At 42.1% G+C, this 23,084-nt stretch overlaps 1 protein-coding gene across 6 annotated transcripts in view; it reads left to right on the top strand.

Moving 5' to 3' along the window:
- The window catches only part of LOC109414810 (adenylyl cyclase 78C), a 420,295-nt gene that overhangs the window by 383,245 nt on the left and 13,966 nt on the right, over positions 1–23,084 (top strand). For all 6 annotated transcript variants that reach the window (XR_002131191.3, XM_062859289.1, XM_062859288.1 and 3 more), the window contains 2 exons: positions 12,560–12,951; positions 13,027–15,060. Coding sequence is in view for 5 of the 6 variants with exons in the window: in XM_062859289.1 (XP_062715273.1) it covers positions 12,560–12,951; positions 13,027–15,060 (2,426 nt within the window). In the remaining variant the exon portion in view is untranslated. The remainder of the gene's footprint in view (positions 1–12,559; positions 12,952–13,026; positions 15,061–23,084) is intronic.

Raw genomic sequence — 23,084 nt, 5'->3', positions numbered from 1 at the left:
CCTAGAGGAATTCCCGTAGGAGGAATTCGCCCAGGAGAAATTCGTAGAGTAATTCCTGGAGAAATACCTGGAGGAAATCCTGAATGAATTACTTCCTGGACGAATTTCTGGAATTCCTGAAGCATATCCATGAGGAATTCTTGGACGGATTCTTAGAGGAATTCTTAGCAGAAGTTTTGGAGTAATAACAGGAGAAATTCTTGAAAAATTTGCTGGAGGATTTTTAGAGAAATTTTTGGAGAAATTCCTGATGGGATTCTTAGAGGAATTCTTAACAGAATTCTTTGAGTATTTTCCGGAGAAATTCTTGGAAGAACTTTGGGAAGAAGTTTCGGAGCAGTTCCTGGAGAATTACCTGAAGGAATTCACGGAGGAATCCCTAAGGTTGTCCCTGGATTATTTTCTTGCGTAATTTCCAGAGGTTTCCTGGAGAATCTTGCAGGTATTTATGAAGGAAATTCTGAAAGATTTTTTGATGAATTCTTGAAGGAATTTCATGAAAAAAAACCTTGGAGATATTCCTGGCGAAATTCCTGAAGGGATTCTTGTCAGAAGTCTTAGAGAGACCCCTGGAGAAATTCTTGGGGAAGGTAGTGTAGGATTTTTTGGAGGAATTCCTGGAGGGATTTTTGGAAAAGTTCTAGGCATATGTCTTGGAGGAATCCCTGAAGGAACTTTCGGATGAATTTCTTGAGGAGTATTCATGAAAGAATTTCTGGAGGAATTGTTGAAAAAATCCTGAAAAATCCCTGGAGGAATTCCTCGAAGAACTTCCTGGAGGATTTCCTGAAGTAATTTCTATCGGAATTTCTGGAGGAATTTCGGGAGAATGCCTGAAAGTAATCTCAGATGAATCTCTGGAATAGTTTTTGGAAAAATTTCTGGACGATTTCCTGCAGGTTTCTAGAGAAATTCTATGAGGAATTTTTGGAGAAATTTCTTGAGAGCTTCTTGGAAAAATTCATAGAGGAATTCTTGGAGAATTTCTGGAGAAACGGTTGGATGAATGCTTGGAGAATTTCTTGGCAGAAGTCTATGAGGAATTCCTGAAGAAATACCTAGAGGGATTCTTTGAGGAATTCTTGGCAGAATTTTTAGGGTAATGTCTGGAGCGATTCTTGAATTTCTGGTGGAATTCTTGAAGGAATTCTTGGAAAAATTTGGAGGGATTCTTGTAGGAATTTCTGGTAGAAATCTTGGAGGAACTCTTGGATAAATTATCGAGGAATTTCTTGAAAAGATGCAGGATGAATTCTTCCAGGAATTATTGGCAGAAATTCTTGGAGAAATACCTAGAAAGATTCTTCGAGGAATTCTTGGCGAAAGTCTTGGAGGAATTCCTGAAGGATTTTTTGGAGGAGCTACACAGATAAAGTAAAGAGATTCAAGAGTAGAGCTTGTGGATCTTGAAGGTCTGAATTCCAGAATAGTTTGGATGACCCAGATCATCATGTTGCTTAGCTATCAGAATTGCACTCTGAGGTTCTAAGAGTAGCATGGATTATATTCCGCGAGCATTTGCTACAATAAAATATCCTTGAATTTACAGATATTAAGACCCATACTTCAAAATACATTCGGTCTATTTGTATGCCAGTGGACACCCAAATAGCAACACATAGAGATACTCGTAATATTATGAGGTGCAACAGACACAATCGTGAGATAATTATGCCGATAGAGTGAACAGAAACAAGAGTAGAGCCTGTAGACCTTGCAGGTCCTAATTCCAGAATTGTTTGGAAAGCCTGGAATATCCCATGAATGTACCAAAAGCATTATAGTTGTGCAATGAGGCTCCACTAGCAGTATAGACTACATTCCACGAATATTTTTTTTTTTTTACAATTTAAACATGATAAGGACTGTATCGGAAATTAACTATAAACATTCAAAATGGTCTATCTCGACGCACGGTTGGTCTTTTCATTCCGGTTTTTCTATGAAATCTTCACAATATAGTAAAGTTTAGAACAGCTTGAAGAAATTTGGAAAATGTTTAGTATTATTGAAAATATGGTTCTATGAGTATACCACACAAAATAGCAATCTGTACAAACTGCATTTTTTAAAAATTTTTTTAACGTTTCAAACATTTGTAGCGAAAAAAAATTGTACGGGAAAAAATCTGGAAAATAAGGATTATTACTAGCAGTTATGTACACATAACATATCACTCAAAACCGACTTTTAAATTACTTATTTTGGATAGAAAAACCTCAAACATTAAGAATATGGTCTATCCCAAAAAACACCTACTTTTTGGTCGAACTTTGACGCTCTGTTTTAAATATCTTTAGAGGGTATAAAATTCCGTTCTCTGCTAAAACTACCTCTGCAACACATTTAAATACATACCCAATCGAAAAAAAAATGCAAATTTTCAACTTTATGTATTTTTTATTTGCGTAATCGTTCTTTGAAGACGCATAAAAAAGAGCTCCTCGAAAAATGACGTTTTTTCATTTTTAAGAAGTGCCCTAAACTGCGGAGGGAATTTTTCTTGATGAAAATAGTTCTCCTATATCATGAGCATTCTGGAAAAGAATATATTTGCGCAAAAATAAGAAAAATAATTGAATATTTTCCCACAGTTTTCGCAATTTTAAATTTTTAGGAGTTGTCCAAAATTTTAAAAACATATGTGCAATCTTTGAGATAAAAGTCAAAGTTAAATGATTATTTTTGGAAAATCAGAACTGCCATTCTTACTTTGAGAGATTTATAAAGTGTCTCCAAAAGTAAAGTTATATTTATTTCGAACAGATTATTTTTCAGGCAATTGTGAACGTTTATAGTTAATTTCCGATACAGTCCTTACAGGATGTAGATATCGTAACCCAAACTTCAAAGTGTTTTAGAGGCCATTTGTATTTCACGGAATGTCCAACTACCACAATATAGAGTTGCTCGTAACATTGCGAGGTCTAATGGACATCAACGTGACTAAATTTCTTGAACAGAGTGAACACAAATGATGGTAGATGTTGTAGATCTTAAGAAAATGAATTCCAGAGTAGTTTGGATGACCTAGATCACCCAATTCATGTACCATAAGTTTTCTAGGAGTGCTTTGAGGCTTTCTGAGTAGCGTAGACTATGTTCTGTGATGATTCATCTTGTATCAAATTTGGTTTAGAACGTTGGATTTGTGACGCAAATTTCTGAGTACTTTGGAGGCCTTAGAATAGCTCTGGGATCAAAACTTCAACAGACTATGATGGGTAGTAATACATTGCATGTCAAGGATCAGTAAAAACTATTGATGATTAGCAAAACGATGACATTTGAGCAAAAACATGTAGAATTCATAAAAAAATACAAAAAAGCCACATATTTTCGGCATTTCTTAGCACAACTATTCCCCTTGGCTATAAAAAAAAAACTCCGGGGTAAAGTGTTTTAATACAAAGAAAATATTGCATTTCTGCCAAAAGTAGATCGTCCCGGGTGTTTACGGGTTAATCAGAGAAAAACATGTCTCTGTTTTCAATCGTTTTGGTTATCACTTTCTAGCTTAGGACGTAAAGGACCAAAAACTTCATGTTTCGGAAAATTAAACTTTTTGGTCACTCTTATATGAAATCGACTCAATGTGCATACGTTGAGCAAAAATCTTCCGCTGCATAAATTTGGCTCCCCTCAATACATCAATCTTACGTTCGACTACTGTTGGTTTGATTTTCACCAGCCAGCCAGATTGAATAAAATCAAACTCCGCGCGTGCAAAGGCTGAAATTCCTACCAAACTCCGCAAATTGCGGTGATTCCATCAAGTTCCCAAACACGTTTAACGGTACCTCTAGATTAGCATTTCGAAGATGGTGGTGATGTTTACTACTGCTTCTCATTCGGATTGACAGCTCTATCTCCCCTTCGCGTGCAGTTTGGTTATTTCGCATATATGAGATTATCTTCCTCCCCCCCAGTAGAGAGAAGAGAGGTCGACCGTAATGGATGGAAAATCGATACTTGGAGCGCTAGCAGGCAAGCCGGCCACACATGGATGACGATCAATGAGCGGTTATCTTATCTCTTCAAAGGCTGTTTTGTTGCGAACCCGTCAATAAGTGTGTTTGGAGGATGCACGCACGCAGCGGCAAAAGCAGAACGCGTCAAATGTTGACAGGTGAAAATTGTTAGCCATTCAGGAGTTCGAGTGAAATTGATGTGCGTTATGATGAGTTTGGATAAACTTTCTCATGGAAAACTAGCAGATGAGAATGGATGCGTCTCATAGCTTTCGATCTGCACTCCAGCGCAGGCGAAATAAATATTATAATATTTTTTCGGAACGTCTCTCCGGAACCACCAAGAAGGCTTCAGAAGAGCTAGTGCACAACGCACCCTCAAGGTTAGCCTGCAGCAACGAACATCGATGACTTGCTTCGGGGAGTCCACCAAAGTAGCATGCTGACCTTAGCCAGTTTCCCGGATGATCCTCGCCACTCCCTTCGTTCTCGGAAGTTAGGCAGGGTTGACACCACGTCTGCTTCCAACTGCACAGCAAGTATCAAGAACTGATACCGCGTGCACAGCAATTTGACCTTCCCGCAAATAAGGCCCTATCAGCCAACACACAGAAGGACGTGCTGACATGGGGCCTCCACCTGCCCCGAACTTGCCGAGGACCCCTTTTTAACCCAGTAGATCGACGCCACGACAGCATTGCTACAAGGATGTTCTACCCGCGGCCACTCAATCGCTATAAGGGTCGATCTCGACCGCAGGGCACCGGTATGACCTACGAAGCCGTCTCCGAACCCCTGGACCACCTCTTGTGCCTCAACATTATATTGAGGATGATTTTTTCGAACACCTTTCCCGCCATGTCGATCAAGCATATTGGTCTATACGCCGACGGATCTCCGGGTGGTTTCCTCGCCTTTGGCAATAGAACCAGGCCCTGCCACTTCCAAAACTCTGGGAAAACTCCCTCATTCAGGTATTTCTGCATAGCAGACCTGAGCATCTCGGGAACCTCAGCAATACCTACAATTAAGGCCAGGTTCCGAACTTCGTCCGGAACTGGGGCCTTACCTACGATAAGCAACTTTGCTATCCCCGCAAGTTTCTCATTGGTGACTCTCTGCTCATCGCCAGCCCGAAAGGAGGTCAAAGACAAAGATCATAATGCGGAAAAAGCCCCTCGATGATCCCCTCCAACATCTCTGGAGATTGCTCTGTAGGAGCCATTACACCTCTCGTCTTGACCATCACGATCTTGTAGGCATCACCACACGGATTCGCATTGGCACTCTGACGAAGACCCTCGAAGCAGGCCTTTTTGCTTGCCCTTTTCTCGGTCTTCGGAGCGGCTTTTGCAGCGGCGAACACCACCCGCCATTCGTTTCACTCTTCCTCACATCGTGCTCGCTGCATCCACCGTCTAGCTCGTAGGCAGGCGCGGAGCAGGTCTCTAACTACGAGGGCTTGGAATTGGCCTAGTTGCCTCTTCCTCTCCCTTCTGCCTGCTGTTATTGTAGTCGATAGCGCACCGCTCTACGATATCTGTGTGTGTAGGCCTCATCTAACCTACAGTTTGAATGAATTGATAGGCCAGGACTACAAAAAGTAACGGTCAAATGTACTTTTGATACCGACATTAGCCAAATCGACATCTAGCAGGATCTAACCACGCTAGTTCATAAATCGGTTGCCCCATTCCACGCCACGGTCCAGGTTTTGAAGTCACCAGCTATTACCATCGGCCTTCGTCCTGTTGGCACAATCACCATACAGTCCAGCATCTGGGTGAACTGTACGATCGACCACTGTAGAAGCGTATGACATATAGAAAAGAAGACCATGGGCTTGGTGGTCACGAAACCCTGGATCCATGGACGACGGGTAAATGTGCATATCGCCGCCGTTTTTCCTAACCTATCCGCGAGCCAATTGCCGTTACCGGCGGGTACTGGGTACGGATGCGCTATGATGGCGATATCCGTTCCTCTGTCAGAAACTGCCTGACAAAACAGTTGCTGGGCTGCGTCACAGGGCTTCTGGTGCAGCTGCGTACCTGCACTCTGATTGGTCAGCTGTGGCTCTTTTGAAGGCCGTGGTGCACCCTGGGCCTCCCGTCGTCCCAGCCTTTCGCCTTTCAGTCTTCACCGACATACCGACATATCTTGAGCTTCCATATTTCAACAGATTAATTGGCGTCCGCCACAGGTATTTAGCTGAACCAAGACCACCTGTATCCCTGCCGAGCCTTTCCGTAGTCGAACTACTGCGGCGGTCACCTTAAAATCGTACTGTTGCCGCAGTTCCGTGACAAGCTCTTTCCGCGTCAATGATTTCCTACAGGTTTTCGTCTTTCAAAATGGCTTATGCGGTGAAAGCTTTCACCTTGACACCCTCACCAAGCACCTCTTCTGCCCAGGCATGAGAATGAGACTTTTTTCTGCTTACCGTTCATCGATACAGGCAGTAAAATAAAAACAAAACAACGGCAGCACCAATACCATCAGACGCCGCGCCGACGGCAGTCAAGCAGACGCTTGATGGTTTTCGCTTCCACACGAAAATATTTATGAGCAGTCATGCTGAGGTGGGTGATTGCGAAAAATGTCAAATATTTTCAACTGCTAATAACTCACTTGTTTTAATAAATAATTTAAATCGATTTGCACAAATAGCTAGAGCACACTCCTAGCTTTGTGATGCATGTAAAGAAGTTTGTCTAGAAGCGGTTTGAAACACAGAAAAATGCGAAAACAGGAGAGACAGAAATTTTTGTCGTCGTTGTGCTCGAGTACTGGCGCTCTCGCGCTTGGAAACCGTTTCGAGGAAGAAGGCTGCTGGAAAAAAAATGTTATGACATTTATTTTTCGAACAGTTTGTGTTTGGCTGGGCCTGTGATGTTCGTGTGGAAAAATGTCAAATGTACAGCCGGTAATCGTTTTTTCCAGTACATTTCTCATCCCTGCTTCTGCCAAACATTTGTATGCGGCATCCTTGCGAGCTTTATCGCGCTTGAAATCGAGGATCACTTCGCTGTACGAATATGTCGAATATTGTGTACGTTGGCTTCAAGATCCACGATCTAGGCATCGCTCCTAATCAAATTCAAGGCTTCCGAGTACTTAGACTCGCCCGTCTTGATAATGATCACGACATTCTTTTCACGCTTAGCACCTGTTCTCTTACCTGTCCTAGGCTAGGTGTTCCTGCCCGCCTTATCCTTTTATTTTTCTTCCTGCCGCCAGGTTTTAGGATGCTTCCTTCCCTTATCCTGCCGTAATTTGTCCTGTGCTGGCTGTGTACCCACAAACGGTCACAATCACCTGTTCTCTTCGATCCGGGACGTACCGCTCTTCACTGATAAAAAATATCATAAAAACACGATAAATTTTATTGTTACAACACCACTTTTTCGAAAATTATTCATCATTAAACGTATTGTAATTTGCACAGCACACTCACCATCATCCCAATTGTTATATACAGTGTATCAAACAATTGTCCGTACAGCAATTTTTTGGTCAAAATAATTTTTCATTTAAATAATTATAACTTTTTAATACGTCAATCAAAAACGCTGAAATTTTGACCAATTATAACCCATATATTAAAGCTCCATTGGTAAAATTTTGAGCGAGATTGAATAAGTTTTCTGAAAGTTATAGAACTTTTAGTAAAACTTATAAGATTTTTGAACACATTTTCAAAACATTATATCTCAATATGTACTCGATGAAATTTTTTCATTTTTTTTTGTGTTACATCTTATTCCTAAGGCTTTCATATGCAGCCATGTTTGGGGTTTTATATTCACTATAAAAAAATTGAAAAATGCGTGTATGTAGTTGACGATGTTTGAAAACTTACCATATTTTGCACATATAATCTGCCAAACGTTTTTCACCAATAAAAGTGCATTAACTGAAAGAAACATCCATAGGACCTACTCTTTATAAGTAGTTTGAGAGGTCCTGTATAAAAATATATCATTAAGAGAGTTTAAAAAAGTTGAAAACACTTGGCACTTTTATTGACCAAAATATGATAAATTTCCAAATGACACTCCGAACATATCCAGATTTTTCATATTTTTTGTAGTGAATATAAAACCTTAAACGAAGCTGCATATGAAAGCATTAGGTATAAGCTGTAACACGAAAAATATTGAAAAAGTTTCATCGAGTACATATTGAGATATAATGTTTTAAAAATGTATTCAAAAATTGTATAAGTTTTACTAAAAGTTCTATAACTTTCAGAAAACTTATTCGATCACGCTCAAAATTTTACCAATGGAGCTTTAATATATGGGTTATAATTGGTCAAAATTTCAGCGTTTTTGATTGACGTATTAAAAAGTTATAATTATTCAAATGAAAAATTATTTTGACCAAAAAATTGCTGTACGGACAATTGTTTGATACACTGTACTTCCACAATAAAAAATGGTGGTCGTTATGTAATAGAAACATCATTGTTCATCTTTTTCTTTTCGTAACGTCCTCACTTGGATAAATCTTGCTTTTCAACTAGTTTTCTATAAGTACTTCCTCAGTTATTAATTGACAGCTTCCTCTGCCAACATCTACTACACTCAAATTTAAAACGAAAACTAAAAAAACATAAGTCATATGTGTGGTGGATGCAGTTACAATTCTTACTGCATCCACCACATTTTGTATTTGACGATATGTACAGAGTAGAATAACATGATCCAAACAACAATAATATGTATTGTTATTTATTTGTTAGTATGTATTGAAAAACAATCGAATCAATTAGTCACTAATAAAACTAATGTCCACTAACTGTACAAACTATATAGGCTTGACTTCAATTGTAATAATAAACAATATATCAACTGTGTGTTTTATTGTGAACAATAAAACCAGTCATATGTTAATCATATTTACCATGTAATGAATGGTCATTTTTTATCCGGATCGATCCCTCGCGACGAGGCAGAAGCAAAACACCACTCTTTTGATTTTGAGGAGAATTATCAAGCCTGCCCTTCGGTCTACCCGCGAACACGAAGGCCTTTGTCTGGGTAGACTTTGGCATTTTCAGCTTCACGGGGTCTTACAAACTCTACTTGAGGTCCTTACTCATGTCTGACTTCGAGGACGCAAAGTCTCTGACAGGGTCAAGCTGTTTGCTGTGCAGCCACCTTCATCCACTTATCTCTGATCTTGTTGATGGCCCTCATTAACCACGCTACATCCATGATCTCTTCTGACATGCTAGCCGGGGAGGCTACCTCTTCTTGTATATGCTCTTCTTGACCGCTTCTCGAAAGGTTAACTTCTCCACTACCGGGAATTGTGGGTATAATGAACAGGGTGGTGTTTTTCAGCATTCAGCGTTTTTCTGCATATTTTAACAATTGGGTTCTTTGCATTAACGTAAATCATTATACTTCTGCTAATCTTGAACTTAAAAATTAACAAAATTGCTTTGAAATGGCGAAAATATCGAAAATCATGCAAACAATATGGTGTGATGTAAAAATGTACTTGTCGTAATTAAGGACAATCCCGATATTACATATTCGCAAAAACTACATGTGCCTTACCATATTCCAACAACCTACTTCTAATTTTCTAAAGAAAATATTTAGTGGAGAAAAAAAAATAGGTTATGGTTTTGATAACATTTTAGGAGTAACTTTAAAACAAAGAAAGCGTGGGGGTAAAATGAATAGTTGGTTCAAACTTTATATAATTTATGCAAAATTTTGTTCAAACACGGTATACTGAAATCTCTCACGCATATCGTTACACAACTGGAGCAAAAAGGTAATAAAAATATTTAACTTCAATAAAATCCGACTGTATTAAATGTAATTAAATGTATTAATTTTTTCAAATATTTATTTCAATACATTCTGAATTTAACAGAAGTTTCAAAAGCGTAGCATATACAATTAACAATAACGTTGCTGTCAAGCGGTTGAACACATGTATCGAAATTATATGTTTTTATTATTAATTTAAATTATTGTTTCTTCCATTTTTTGTCATCTAAAAGAAATAAAGAAAATTGTGTTTTTGTGCATTTTTTTAATGGGATTTCAGTTGGAGCTGCGTGACAGCTTGTTTGCCAAGGCTGAACCCGTTATTCAAATTTCATCTCTACAAAGACCAATGTTTAGACGGAATAGGTTATGTTGTGGGCAACATAACCTATTCCGTCTAAACATTGGTCTTTGTACACTAGTTTTTACATTGTGCCTAAGTAGTTTTAATCAAAATTTTGCATTTTCCCTCCCATAGTTGTATTAGTCATATCCGCCCTCAGTCATGTGAAGTCTATGAAGCTATCAGAATAAATCTTTACCCGCGGAACCTGAAGCCCTTTCTTACCTTACCGGTCAGGCTAAGGCCGGGGTGGCCTCTGCTGTACATAGTAGCCGCCTCCATTCCACTCGGTCCATGGCAGTTTGTCTCCAGTTCCGCACTCTGCGTAGGGTCCGCAGATCGTCCTCCACTTGGTCGACCCACCTAGCTCGCAGCGCTCCACGTCTTCTTGTACCGGTCGGATGACTATCGAGAACCATTTTAGTCGGGTTGCTATCCGACATCCTGATGACGTGACCCGCCCACCGTAGTCTCCCGATTTTCGCGGTATGGACGATGGTTGGTTCTCTTAGCAGCTGATGCAGCTCGTGGTTCATTCGCCTTCTCCAAGTCCCGTCTTCCATCTGCACTCCGCCGTAGATGGTACGCAACACCTTCCGTTCGAAAACTCCAAGGGCGCTTTGGTCCTCTGCACGTAGGGTCCATGTTTCGTGCCCATAGAGGACGACCGGTCTAATCAACGTTTTGTAGATGGTTAACTTCGTGTTACGGCGAACTTTATTCGATCGTAGAGTTCTGCGGAGTCCAAAGTAAGAACGATTTCCTGCCACAATGCGCCTCTGAATTTCTCTGCTGGTGTCGTTGTCGGCGGTCACCAGTGAGCCCAAGTACACGAATTCTTCAACCGCCTCGATTTCATCACCGTCGATATGAATTCGGGGTGGCGGGCGCGGTGATTCCTCCCTGGAGCCCTTTGCCATCATGTAGGTACTTTGTCTTTGACACATTAATGACTAATCCGATTCGCCTGGCTTCACTCTTTAGTCGGATGTACGTTTCCGCCATCGTCTCAAATTTACGAGCTATAATATCAATATCATCAGAGAAACCAAGCAGCTGATCGAACTTCATGAAAATCGTTCCACTCGTGCTTATCCCCGCTTTCCTTATTAAATCTTCTAAAGCAATGTTGAACAGCAAGCACGAAAGACCATCACCTTACCGTAACCTTCTGCGTGATTCGAACGGACTCGAGAGTGTCCCTGATACTCGAACTACGCACATCACTCGATCCATCGTCGCCTTGATCAACCGTGTCAGTTTATCCGGGAATCCGTATTCGTGCATAATCTGCCATAGCTGTTCTCGATCGATTGTATCATACGCCGATTTGAATTCGATGAACAAGTGATGTGTGGGCACGTTGTATTCGCAGCATTTATGCAACACCTGGCGGATGGCGAACATCTGGTCCGTTGTAGCGCGTTCACCCATGAATCCAGCCTGATATTGCCCCACGAAATCTCTTGCAATCGGTGATAGTTGGCGGCATAAAATTTGAGAGAGTATCTTGTAGGCAGCGCTCAGTAGTGTGATCGCGCGGTAGTTCCCGCAATCCAACTTGTCGCCCTTTTTGTAGAAGGGACACACGATACCTTCCATCCATTCCTCCGGTAATACTTCCTCCTCCCAAATCTTGGTAATTACTCAACCGCTGGATGCCAGAACAGACGCTGTTTGAGCCGCACCTCCGTGGTGAACAGACGATCGGGTCGTAATCTAGCTGAAGTCAGAAGGACAGTGCCCAGGCTGCACTACCAGCTAAGCACACAACTCTTAGCTGGCGGTCTTTCTCATAGCTTGACCCGTGGAAGCATGAGGTAGGAACTTGTAAGGACCAGAGCTATGTTAGACGCTCTCCTTATCGACTCACCGTTTTGCAGCCCCAGGATTGTTTATATCCTTGCTATTACTTCTTGGAAATAACTTAACACAAAATGCTGTCTATGTTGACAACTGTGCCTCCTAGGAGTCCATTCAACGAATAGCACTGGAAATAAGGTCCACAACGCCAGAACGCTGCATTAACGCGGTTAGGGTCAAATTACTGTGAGAAGTGCCCGATAGGGGCCCACATCATTTCCTATGTTTTAGGAATTTTATTTTATGAACTGTATTCAAACTATGTGAATTTCACAAAAAGAAGAGATCATTGGATAACTCTCTATGAACATATTCAAATAATTGGTTTTATTGTTTTTCCGGTATTGCTCTTTCAATGGATCGGTTTATATTATGCGGAAACCTCTAACACCGTAAGCACCATTCCAAAGAGGACGGCAGCATCATAAGCATAAACGTGCTGACGGGCATTGGCCTAATTGCCAGAAGTTGCATGCAATATGCCTTACAACTTTACGCGCCAAGCCGTATGCCCGCAAACTCTTCCTAGAATACACGTGCTTCCGTTTTGTCTCACGTTTCCCATACTCTCCCCTCGTTTTCATTTCCAGTTCTTCCGATGTTCGTCAACAATGACATCCGCAAGGAGATGTACAAATCGCCGGAGCAGCCCCAGGTGGACACCCAGTTCAAGAAGCTCTACATCTACCACATGGACAACGTGAGCATCCTGTTTGCCGACATCAAAGGTTTCACCGAGTTGGCCAGCAAAACATCGGCCCAACAGTTGGTCAAGGTGCTGAATGATCTGTTTGCCCGGTTCGACAAGATCGCCGAAGATAACCACTGTCTTAGGATTAAGCTGCTGGGCGATTGTTACTATTGTGTTTCGATGTTCGACAGTCAAAGTTGGAAAAGCCGACCGGATCATGCGGTGTGTAGCGTGGAGACGGGACTGCATATGATAAAGGCGATCAAGGACGTCCGCGTTCAAACCAATGTGGTAAGGATGATTTGTTCACCAATAAAGAATTGCATGGTTAAGATGATGTTAATTACCAGAATTCATACATTTCAGGTTGATCTAGATATGCGAATCGGCATTCACAGTGGATCCGTTATGTGTGGAGTCCTAGGAGAAAAGAAGTGGCACTTTGACGTGTGGTCCAACGATGTGATAATTGCCAACCACATGGAATCGGGAGGAGTTCCCGGGCGGGTGCACATATCGGAAGCCACGCTAAATTGTTTGAACGACACCTACGAAGTCGAACCCGGGAACGGGGCCAGTCGGGATAGTCACCTAAAGATGATGAACATCAAGACATATCTTATCAAGCGGACCGAACCGCTGAGGCCGAGGAAAAGACTGATGAATCGAATGAGTACGCTACAGTTCGAGAAAGAGACTATCAATAAGATTAACGATCCGAGGTATCGGAAGGACTCGAAGACACCAAGTGTCGCTTCTAGTGGAACTAATAACAATAACCATATCACGAAACGTAGCTCCAAATCGACAATACACGAGGACGAAACAACAACGGACTGGACGCCGGAGATTCCATTTGGGAACTTGAACCAAGTGGGGGTCAACGCTGCCGAAAGTTTTCGAGACAAGCAGAACTATGACACAGAAGACACAATCCCTTCGACGGAAGAAGTGGACGACATCATTGATCAGAATATACAGATCAACTCGAACAAACAAATGCGAGAGGAATACCTCTACACGTGGACGCTCAAGTTCAAGGATTCATCTCAAGAGGGAACATTCTGTCAACTCCGGGAAGACATGTTCCGATCCAATATGTTGTGTGTTTTTGTTGTTTGGATATTTATCGTGCTATGCCAGGCTGTGATCATTCCCAAATGCACGATCCTCATAGTCTCCCTGTCGATCACGACATTCGTGCTGACGATCGGTTGTGTCCTAGTAATGGCCGAAGAGTTCTCTACGCTTCCAGAGTTTCTGCAGAAAAGTTCTTCCACTTTAGTGCACGATCGCAAGCGCCGAACGATCTTCGTTTGCATAACGATCATCCTTATGTCCGCCGCTAGCTCGATGGGTCTGATCATGTGCGATCTCGACGAGCCGGTCACCACTGCAGAAACCATCCACAAAGAACCAGCCATCGCATATCTCCAGATACCTGGATCTAAACAGGAACTACAACTCAATCTCACCGTAACAGCTACGATCAATCAAAACCTGATCCTCAACTCGCACAAGAGCGTAAACCTTGATCTAGAGGCCCTACTAACCGAACAGAACAAAACCCTGAAAGATCTCGACGAGCAGGAGCTCAAATCCCTCGGACTCATTCCCACCTACATTGATCTTCCACTGAACTACAAAATCTCTTCCCCAAATACATCTGATGATCCTTTCCACGACACCATCCCTAGACACCCGCACACCACTCTCACCAGCCTCGATCCATACGGCCTCCCCGTTTGCGTCCACCCGGAATACGTAGTCTTCACCTGGGTGCTCTGCCTCATCTCCCTTGCCACGGCCCTCAAACTCTACTACCTCGTGAAAACCTTCATGGCCATCACCATGGTCGCATGCTATTCGATCCTGATCCTACTGGTGTTCAACGAGGTCTTCGAAACGTACGACATCCAGTTCATGCAAGCCAGCGGAATGCCCCTAGCCGCCCAGATGATGATTCTGCTGGTCGTGTTCCTAACCATGGTCACCTACCATGCCCGCCTAGTCGAAGTCACCTCCCGTTTGGATTTCATCTGGAAGGAGCAAGCGGAAAAGGAACTGTCCAACATGAAATCCAACCGGCATCTGAACGATCTGCTGATCAAGAACATCCTCCCCGATCATGTAGCGTCCTATTACCTCTCGGAGGAACGGGCCGACGAGCTGTACGCCCAGATGCACGAACTGTGCGGGGTGATGTTTGCTTCGATCCCGAACTTCAAGGACTTCTACTCGGAGGACATTGAGAATGGGAAAGCGTGCATTCGGATCCTGAACGAAATCATTTCCGATTTCGACTCGCTGCTGGAGGAGGAGCGGTTCAAGACGGTCGAGAAGATTAAGACGGTGGGGGCGACCTACATGGCGGCGTCCAATCTGCGCTCCGGGAATAAGGTAAGAATTTGTATTTAATCTTCATCCAACCAACGTACATTTTCCACCTTCGTAATTGTAATTGTAATTGCTCAGTCCACACCCAGGCCGACAACTGTCAGCCCATCTGCTTGTAGGCAGATGTGGACCTACTAAGCCTCCCCCGTTAACATGTCCTACACCGAATTAGCACACCGGGATCTTCCACAGGCACACCAGTTACCAGTCCCAACAAGTGTCAGATACATTAAATAGATGGGGTAGAGGATATAGGAAGATGTGGGAATAGGATGGGAAGAGGCAGAAAATGAAGAGATAGTAGAGAGGTTTCGATTTTGTTGCTGAAACGAGAAAAAAAAGAATGATAAAGAACATTAGCGATATGTTCATAGATTATGATTTGGTCGATAATTTCTCATCTATTTTGTTTCCATATCGTTGCTGTGAGATATAAGATGTACTGCATAAAGCTGTGGAAAGGAGATTGATCACAGCAGGCGATATAGCGCATTTGAATGTGATGCGAACTGTCAAGCAGACAATGTTAGCATCCCTGCTTGCGTAGCAACAACTCCAGGCGTCACCCAACCGCGTTCACTCTTGCCACTTGCGAACCGACGTCAGCCTGGGTAAGTTGTGTGTGCTGCACGTGAGGGGTGATTCCATCCCAGTGAAATACCAAACTCCACATTGGCGAATTCCTGCCAGTTTTTTTCGTTTAATTGAGGAAATGGAACCTATATTTTTGCTGGGAGGAATCACCCTTCAATGTGCAGTGCATGCATTAGTGAACAAGTGAGGGAAACACTAAACCCATATGTGAAAAGTGGAAGTTCGGTGTGATATTTTTCGGGGACGTAGCTCTCGCTGGAGCATGCCTGCGGAAAACTGTTTGTGCATGGGCAATTATTGACGGGAAAGAGTGTGAAAGTGCAACAAAAGAACGAATCCCAGCAGCGCTAGAGTGATCGAATCGCTTTGTTTTGTGCTTACAGCGTGTTGTTTGTCGTGGAGGAAGACTCCCGGCAATGTCCGCTTACGAAAAGCTAGGTTAGAAAGATCCTGTTGTTTTGCTTCGCGCAAATGTCGGATCAGAAGCTTACAGCGTGTTGTTTGTCGTGGAGGAAGACTCCCGGCAATGTCCGCTTACGAAAAGCTAGGTTAGAAAGATCCTGTTGTTTTGCTTCGCGCAAATGTCGGATCAGAAGCTTACAGCGTGTTGTTTGTCGTGGAGGAAGACTCCCGGCAATGTCCGCTTACGAAAAGCTAGGTTAGAAAGATCCTGTTGTTTTGCTTCGCGCAAATGTCGGATCAGAAGCTTACAGCGTGTTGTTTGTCGTGGAGGAAGACTCCCGGCAATGTCCGCTTACGAAAAGCTAGGTTAGAAAGATCCTGTTGTTTTGCTTCGCGCAAATGTCGGATCGGAAGCTTACAGCGTGTTGTTTGTCGTGAAGAGAGAGTCCCGGAAATTTCCGCTGACGAAAAGCTAGATTAGAAATATCCCGTTGTTTTGCTTCGTTCAAATATCGGATTGGAAGTTTGCATCGTGTTGTTTTTTGTCATGGCAGATAAACATTGGCAATGTACGCAAAAAAAAAATATTAAAAAAATCACGTAGTTTGATTCGTGCAAATGTGGTATCGAATGGTTACAATATATTATTTATCAAAGAGTGTCGTCGATGTCGGCTGGCTAGAAGAAGGATTATGTCAATGCAGTTTGTTTTCTGAGACTAGTGTTCCAATGAATGGCAAGGGAATAAACTTTATCTATAATGTTTTTTATCAGATATCTCGAATATAAACGACGGAGCAATGGGATAAATTTGAGTATAAGATTAAATAAAGACTCAAAGAACAAGATTTTTTCTGGATCACCCAGTACCAAAACGGTAATTTCTTTAAAATACTACAAGTATAGAGGCTTGCATTACCAACATAACTAACGAATTGAGATACAATTTGTAAGCATTGCCATCAAAATTATTTCGCGAGCAAGGACGGCTGAATCGAGCGACCTCGAACGAGAGAAAGAGAGAGAGAGATGATGATGACGTCACTGTGCAAGCTCCTATTGCTCGTCGGAAAATATCATTCCCACAATTAAGAACTAAAATGTAATGTAAAATGAAAAAAGTAGCGGCAGCATAGTCAGAATGGTACCTCACAATGAAACTGTATCCGGTAGCTGCATGGCAGCAATTGCAACGTACGCGATGATGTAATATAACAGTAAATTATTGCCCGTTGTGATGATTTATAGATTCCGACGCAAATGATTAGGCACATTTTCAGCGTAGGTGCGTTATAAATGTTTGCTTACAATGCAAAACTATCGCCAAATGTGTACCTAGCAACACAGCGTAAAATATTCACCAGGACGCGGTCTGGTTTTATATCTGTGGGCCCACGCAACTAATTTTCGCGCAGGAGTCTAAACAGGTGGAATCTCCGCAATATGTTAAATCGTTGTAAACACTCCAAATTGAGATACGGAAATCCATTTTTTTTTTTGTTAAAAATGTGTGAAACTTCTTTAGAGTAGAAGGAGGATGTGAGATATAAGATGTACTGCATAAAGCTGTGGAAAGGAGATTGATCACAGCAGGTGATATAGCGCATTTGAATGTGATGCGAACTGTCAAGCAGACAATGTTAGCATCCCTGCTTGCGTAGCAACAACTCCAGGCGTCACCCAACCGCGTTCACTCTTGCCACTTGCGAACCGACGTCAGCCTGGGTAAGTTGTGTGTGCTGCACGTGAGGGGTGATTCCATCCCAGTGAAATACCAAACTCCACAGTTGCATCGCCTTTCAAGTTTTGTTAGGGCCATCTCGCGTTTTTTCGTCATGTCCTCTTTGCCGGTTGGCGACGTTCGGGATGTAAGTAGAAAAGCATGCATTTAGTATGATTAGTACGACAGTAATTGTGATTGTTCAGTACTTCCAGCCCATTTGTCCGCAGTACATATCAGGCATCCCGTTTTAACAAGTCCTACACAGAATTAGAAACCCGGATCTCCCACAGACAGTCCTAACTAGTGTCAGATAAGTTCAATTGAGGATAGGAAGCGGCAAAATGAGAAGACAGTAGCGAAGGTTTGGTACATTGGTGGCTGTGTTCATGTGATGTTTGTCTGACATTGAAAAACTATTTTCCGTAAGTGTTTAACTCTCTACCCCAAATGTAATACCGGAAAAATATCTGATCAGATGTATAGTTTGGCAATTCTATGTCCATACATCTTTTATCAAGAAGGAATAATGTTGTTTACTGTTATAAAATAATTCGGTTAAAGGGCAGCTAATCCAGAATAAACCTACAGAAAATGTCCCAATAAAAAGTTAACACTAGTTCAACTAACTACACAAACTAAAAAGTGTTATTTTACCAATGATTTTATCCTAATCTTGACCCTAACATAGTTATGCGCTTAGTGTAAGTGGACGCCGCTTATGATTTTGGTTGGACAATGACCAAAAATAGTGTTGTTTCGACAATAGTCACATACTATGCCCTACGACATTGACGATTCTATTGTCTATGGCTCACCTATTTAGCGCCACCCAGCAGGGACTTGGTCTGGTACCCAATTCAGTATATCCGCTCCACGTAATGTACCGTACCTCTTTCGATTTGTGATATATTACGCGGAACATTACTCTCTTCATTCGGATAGCGGCTATGTAACCCATTGGATTAAAAACCTCCATCAAACATGAAGCGATTAATCGGAGACTGAAGACTCTATACCAAATTTGGCTCAGAGACAGGTAATCAGTGAGGTCAGTTTTTCTCGTTTGTCAGAGACGATTGGTACGTATTAAGACAAACTTTCCACTGCATCTGCCAGCAATAATCGGTGATCGATCAACATTTCGAGTACCTACCCCAATTTACACAAGAATGCCAAGGAACACCGCTCATGCTTTACAATACAGTTGGAAAAACTAGAGCAACACCTGGCCACAATGATGCATGAAGCACTAAAGCGGACCGGAAGTGTCGGTGAGCCAGCCCCACCAACGTACATTTTCCACCTTCGGAAAAGCACAAAAATGGTTATAACTTTTTTGTTTTTCGATTTTGATGAAATTTTCACAACTTCCCGAAAAACTCTTCTAGTTTGTGATGCCGGGGACATGGATGCCTGGTCCACATGGTTTCGGAGTTATTCCGGATTGTCTTGGGGTACCAAAATTGGCCACATACTTTGCGCAACGTATATCTCAAGATCCCGATGAGGTAGAAGTATAGTGTCTTCGGCGAATTTGTTCAGCAGGTTAAGAACTAACTGACAACGGCGACTTTGGTTTGCGATTCAGCCGCTAGACGGCGCCAGTGTGAAAGTATTCAAACCCTCATATCTCAGAATCCTGATAAGATAGAATCATGCTGTCTTCGGCAAAATTCTTCAGCAAGCTCAGAAGTATCTGATAGTAAGGTCTTTGGTTTGGGATTTATCCGCTAGGTGGCGCATTGTGTCTGAAAAAAACAAACACGTATATCTCGATACCCTAATGAGGTACAAGCATGCCGTTTTCAGCAAAGTTGTTCAGCAGGGTAAGAACTATCTGGCAATGGCGTCTTTGGTTCGAGAATCGTCCGCTAGGTGGCGCCAGGGTAAAAAATCTTTAAACTTCTATATCTCAGAATCCTGATAAGATAGAATGATGCCGTCTTCAACAAAGTTCTTCAGCAAGCTAAAATCTGTCCGATAGTCGAGTCTTTGATTCGTGATTTATTCGCTAGGTGGCACCTTGTGTAAAATATTTAAACACGTGTATCTCGTTACTGCAATAAGCTAAAAGCATGGCGTTTTCTGTAAAATTGTTCGGCAGGTTGATATCTATCCGGCAATGGCGACGCTAGGTGACACCAGCAATCAAAACATTCAAACAATTTCATCTCAAAAACCAGAAAACGTCCAGCAAATTGTTCCGAAAGTTAAGAGGAAGTAAGACGTATCTGGTGTCCTTGGCTCTGATATTATTCAATAGGTTTCGTCAAGTATTAAGAAAATATTTGTATGCACACCCTAATGAACAAGAAGTATTCCATTTTCAGCATAGTTGTTCAGCAAGCTAAGAGCCATTTGACAGGATAGTAGACGGTCGAGTACGGTGGTACAAGAGGCAATACTTTAGCACCGTATTGACCCCCTGCAGACAAATGTTGTTCCCCTACAATATTGCTTCTTTTGCTCCGTTTTTTCTTCCGGGAATGTCTCCGGGAATCAGGGATAGGGTGCGACTCAAAACTCTTTGCGTGCCGCACACTGTGCTACGAGACAGCACAACAAACTAGAAGGAGACGAGTACGCGCAATCGGTTGTGTGTTGCTCGCTTACTTTGCCGCGCGCTGGAGCTCTCCTGTCTCTCACGCTCTGTCGTATGCACTCTCTCGGTGCTTGTCTCCGTGCTTGGCACTCGGCTTGATACTACGCACGATTGGAAAAATTTCGAATCAAACGACCCATCACTTGTCAACCCTTGACAAGCTTAACAACTTTGCCGAAAACACAAACTCTTCAATTAATTTATTAATTGATTTTTTTCTGTTTGGAGACAAGCGCAGTCCCAAGCACCGTGCATTACTCCCTGCGCCGTAGAGCTAGTGCTGCGATTGTCTCTCGCACAATTACGAAAGCTCTCACTCATACGTCTCTTGTCTCTCGGCAAAACGGGAGACGAGCACTTGCGATTGTGTGAAGCACACGCTTTTTTCGCACCGCACGGTGCATGCCGCCAATCCCTGCCGGGAATTTCTACAGGAACTCTTCCGGGAATTTTTCCAGGAGTTTCTCCGGGAATTCCAGCGGGAAACTATCCATGAATCCTCCGGGAATTCCTCCATGAGCTCCTCCGGGAATTTCTTCAGGAATTCCTCCGGGATGTTCTATAGGAATTCCTCCTAGAATTTCTCTAGGTATTTCTCCGGGAATTTTTTCCAGGATTTTCTCCAGAAATATGTCCGGGAATTTTCTAAGGAAAACTATCGTTTTTTTTTAAAAATCCTCTGGGAATTTCTCCAGGAATCTCTTCAGGAAGTCTCACAAAATACTCGAGAATTTCTCCCGGAATTCCTCTTGGACTTCCTTTACGAATACCTCCGGGAATGTATCCTCTAATTCCTCCGGGAATTTCTCCAGGAATTCCTCCGAGAATGTCTTCGGGAATTTCTCCAGGAAATCCTCCAGGAATTGTTTTGGGAATATCTTCTGGAAATTTTCCAGAAAATTCTTCAGGAATTCCTCCGGGGACACTTCTGAAATTATCCGGGAATTTTTAAAGGAAATCTTCGGGATTTTCTCAGGAAATCCTCTGGGAATTTCATCAAGTATTCCTCTGAGAATTCCTTCTAGGATTTCTTCCAGGAACTCCTCAGGAAATTTCTCTAGGAATTCCTCCGGTGATTTCTCCAGCAATTCCTCTGGAAAATTCTTCAGGGAATCCTCCTTTTGGAGTGATCGTTCAGAGATTCCTTCACAAACTCCTTCAGATATTTCTTCAGGAACTCATTCAGGGATTTCTACAGAAACTCTTTCAGAGATTCTTCGGTGTTTCCTTCAAGAATTTCATTAGAAATTTTACCTGAAATTGCTAAAGAGATTTATCCAGAAATTCCTCAACCGTTTCCTTCAATGACTCTTTTGGGGAATTTTCCTAGAATTCCTTCAGGGATTTCTCCAGGAACTTCTTTCGATATTTCTCCAGAAACTCCTCCAGGAAGTCCTTCAGTGGATTTCTGCAGGAGCTCCTTTAGAGACTACTTCTGAGATTCCTCCAGGAATTTCTTGAAAAATTTTGCACGGAATCCGCTAACAAATTGCTCCTGGAATTTTTTGAGATTATGCCTGGAGTTCCCTGAGGTTTTTCCCTGGAATTTCTTGAGAGTCTCCTTCGGGGATTTCTTCAGGAGTTCTTCCAGGAGTTCCTTCAGGGGTTCCTCAGGTAGTTTACCCGAATTCCTGGATGAACTTTCTTTTGAGATTTCTTTGGGAGCTACTCCAGGATTTCCTTCACTGGTTCCTTGATGAGTTCCTCATGTAGTTTCTCCCAAAATTCCTTCAATGATTCCTCCTGGAGTTGTTTTAAATAGTTCTTCAGGGACTCCTTCAAGGATTCTCCTAGGAGTTCCTCAAGGAGCTTTTTTCAGAGATTCTTGCAGGAGATCTTTCAGGGATTCCTTCAAGGGTTTGACTTCGAGTACACTCACGGATTCCTGTAGAAGTCCCTTTGTCCCTGAATAGCCATTTGCAGGCAGAGGACGTTCTCAGTGAATGACTGCAAAAGTGTTTACAGATGAAGCTGAGAAGTAGGCTTTGTCTCGGTTGAGACGTTAAGTCAAGAAGAAGAGCAAGTCTAGAGGAAGGATGTTCAACAATCAATATATTTTGAACTACTGTTTACAATATGAAGTAATACTATTAACCACTACTGGTGGGGATAGTCTAACGAGAGTGCGGAAAAACACTCTTTTCGCTATAACTTTTTTATTTTTCAATATATTTCAACCAAATTTTGACATAAGAAGCATATACCCTTCTAATTTAGGGATTTGTTAGGGATTATTCGATTGGCTACCTGATTCCGGAGTTGTTCCGGAATCAAAATGGGTCATTGGAATTGACCATTTTGGAAAAAGTGAATTTTCGATATGAGAACAGTTTATTTTCAGACCTAAGTGAATCGGAATGATACAAAATATGTCTAAAAGTTCATCCCGGTCACTAAGTGCGACTTGGAACCAGTTTTACAGATGTTCCGGGGAACCGGATCCGGGGTCAATTTTTGAATATGATTCAATACCGGCACCTCAAACTTCGTGATTTTTCAAGATACAACATTCTTGGCTGTTTTTACGTTGTTCGAAATACGTTTGGCCATTTTGGATCCGATATACGGATTTCCGGCAAACCGGTTCTGGTGATTCCGGGATCCATTTTTCGAAAACAAATATCGTCAAGTGACACCTCAAATTTCGTGATATTTTAAGATACATTATTCTGAGCTGTTTTTGCGTTATCCAAAATATTTGCTTCT

Source organism: Aedes albopictus, chromosome 3, assembly GCF_035046485.1.
Source record: "Aedes albopictus strain Foshan chromosome 3, AalbF5, whole genome shotgun sequence".
NCBI lineage: Eukaryota > Metazoa > Arthropoda > Insecta > Diptera > Culicidae > Aedes > Aedes albopictus.
The sequence above is the reverse complement of the archived record's forward strand: the minus strand, read 5'-3'. Positions and strand labels throughout refer to the sequence as shown.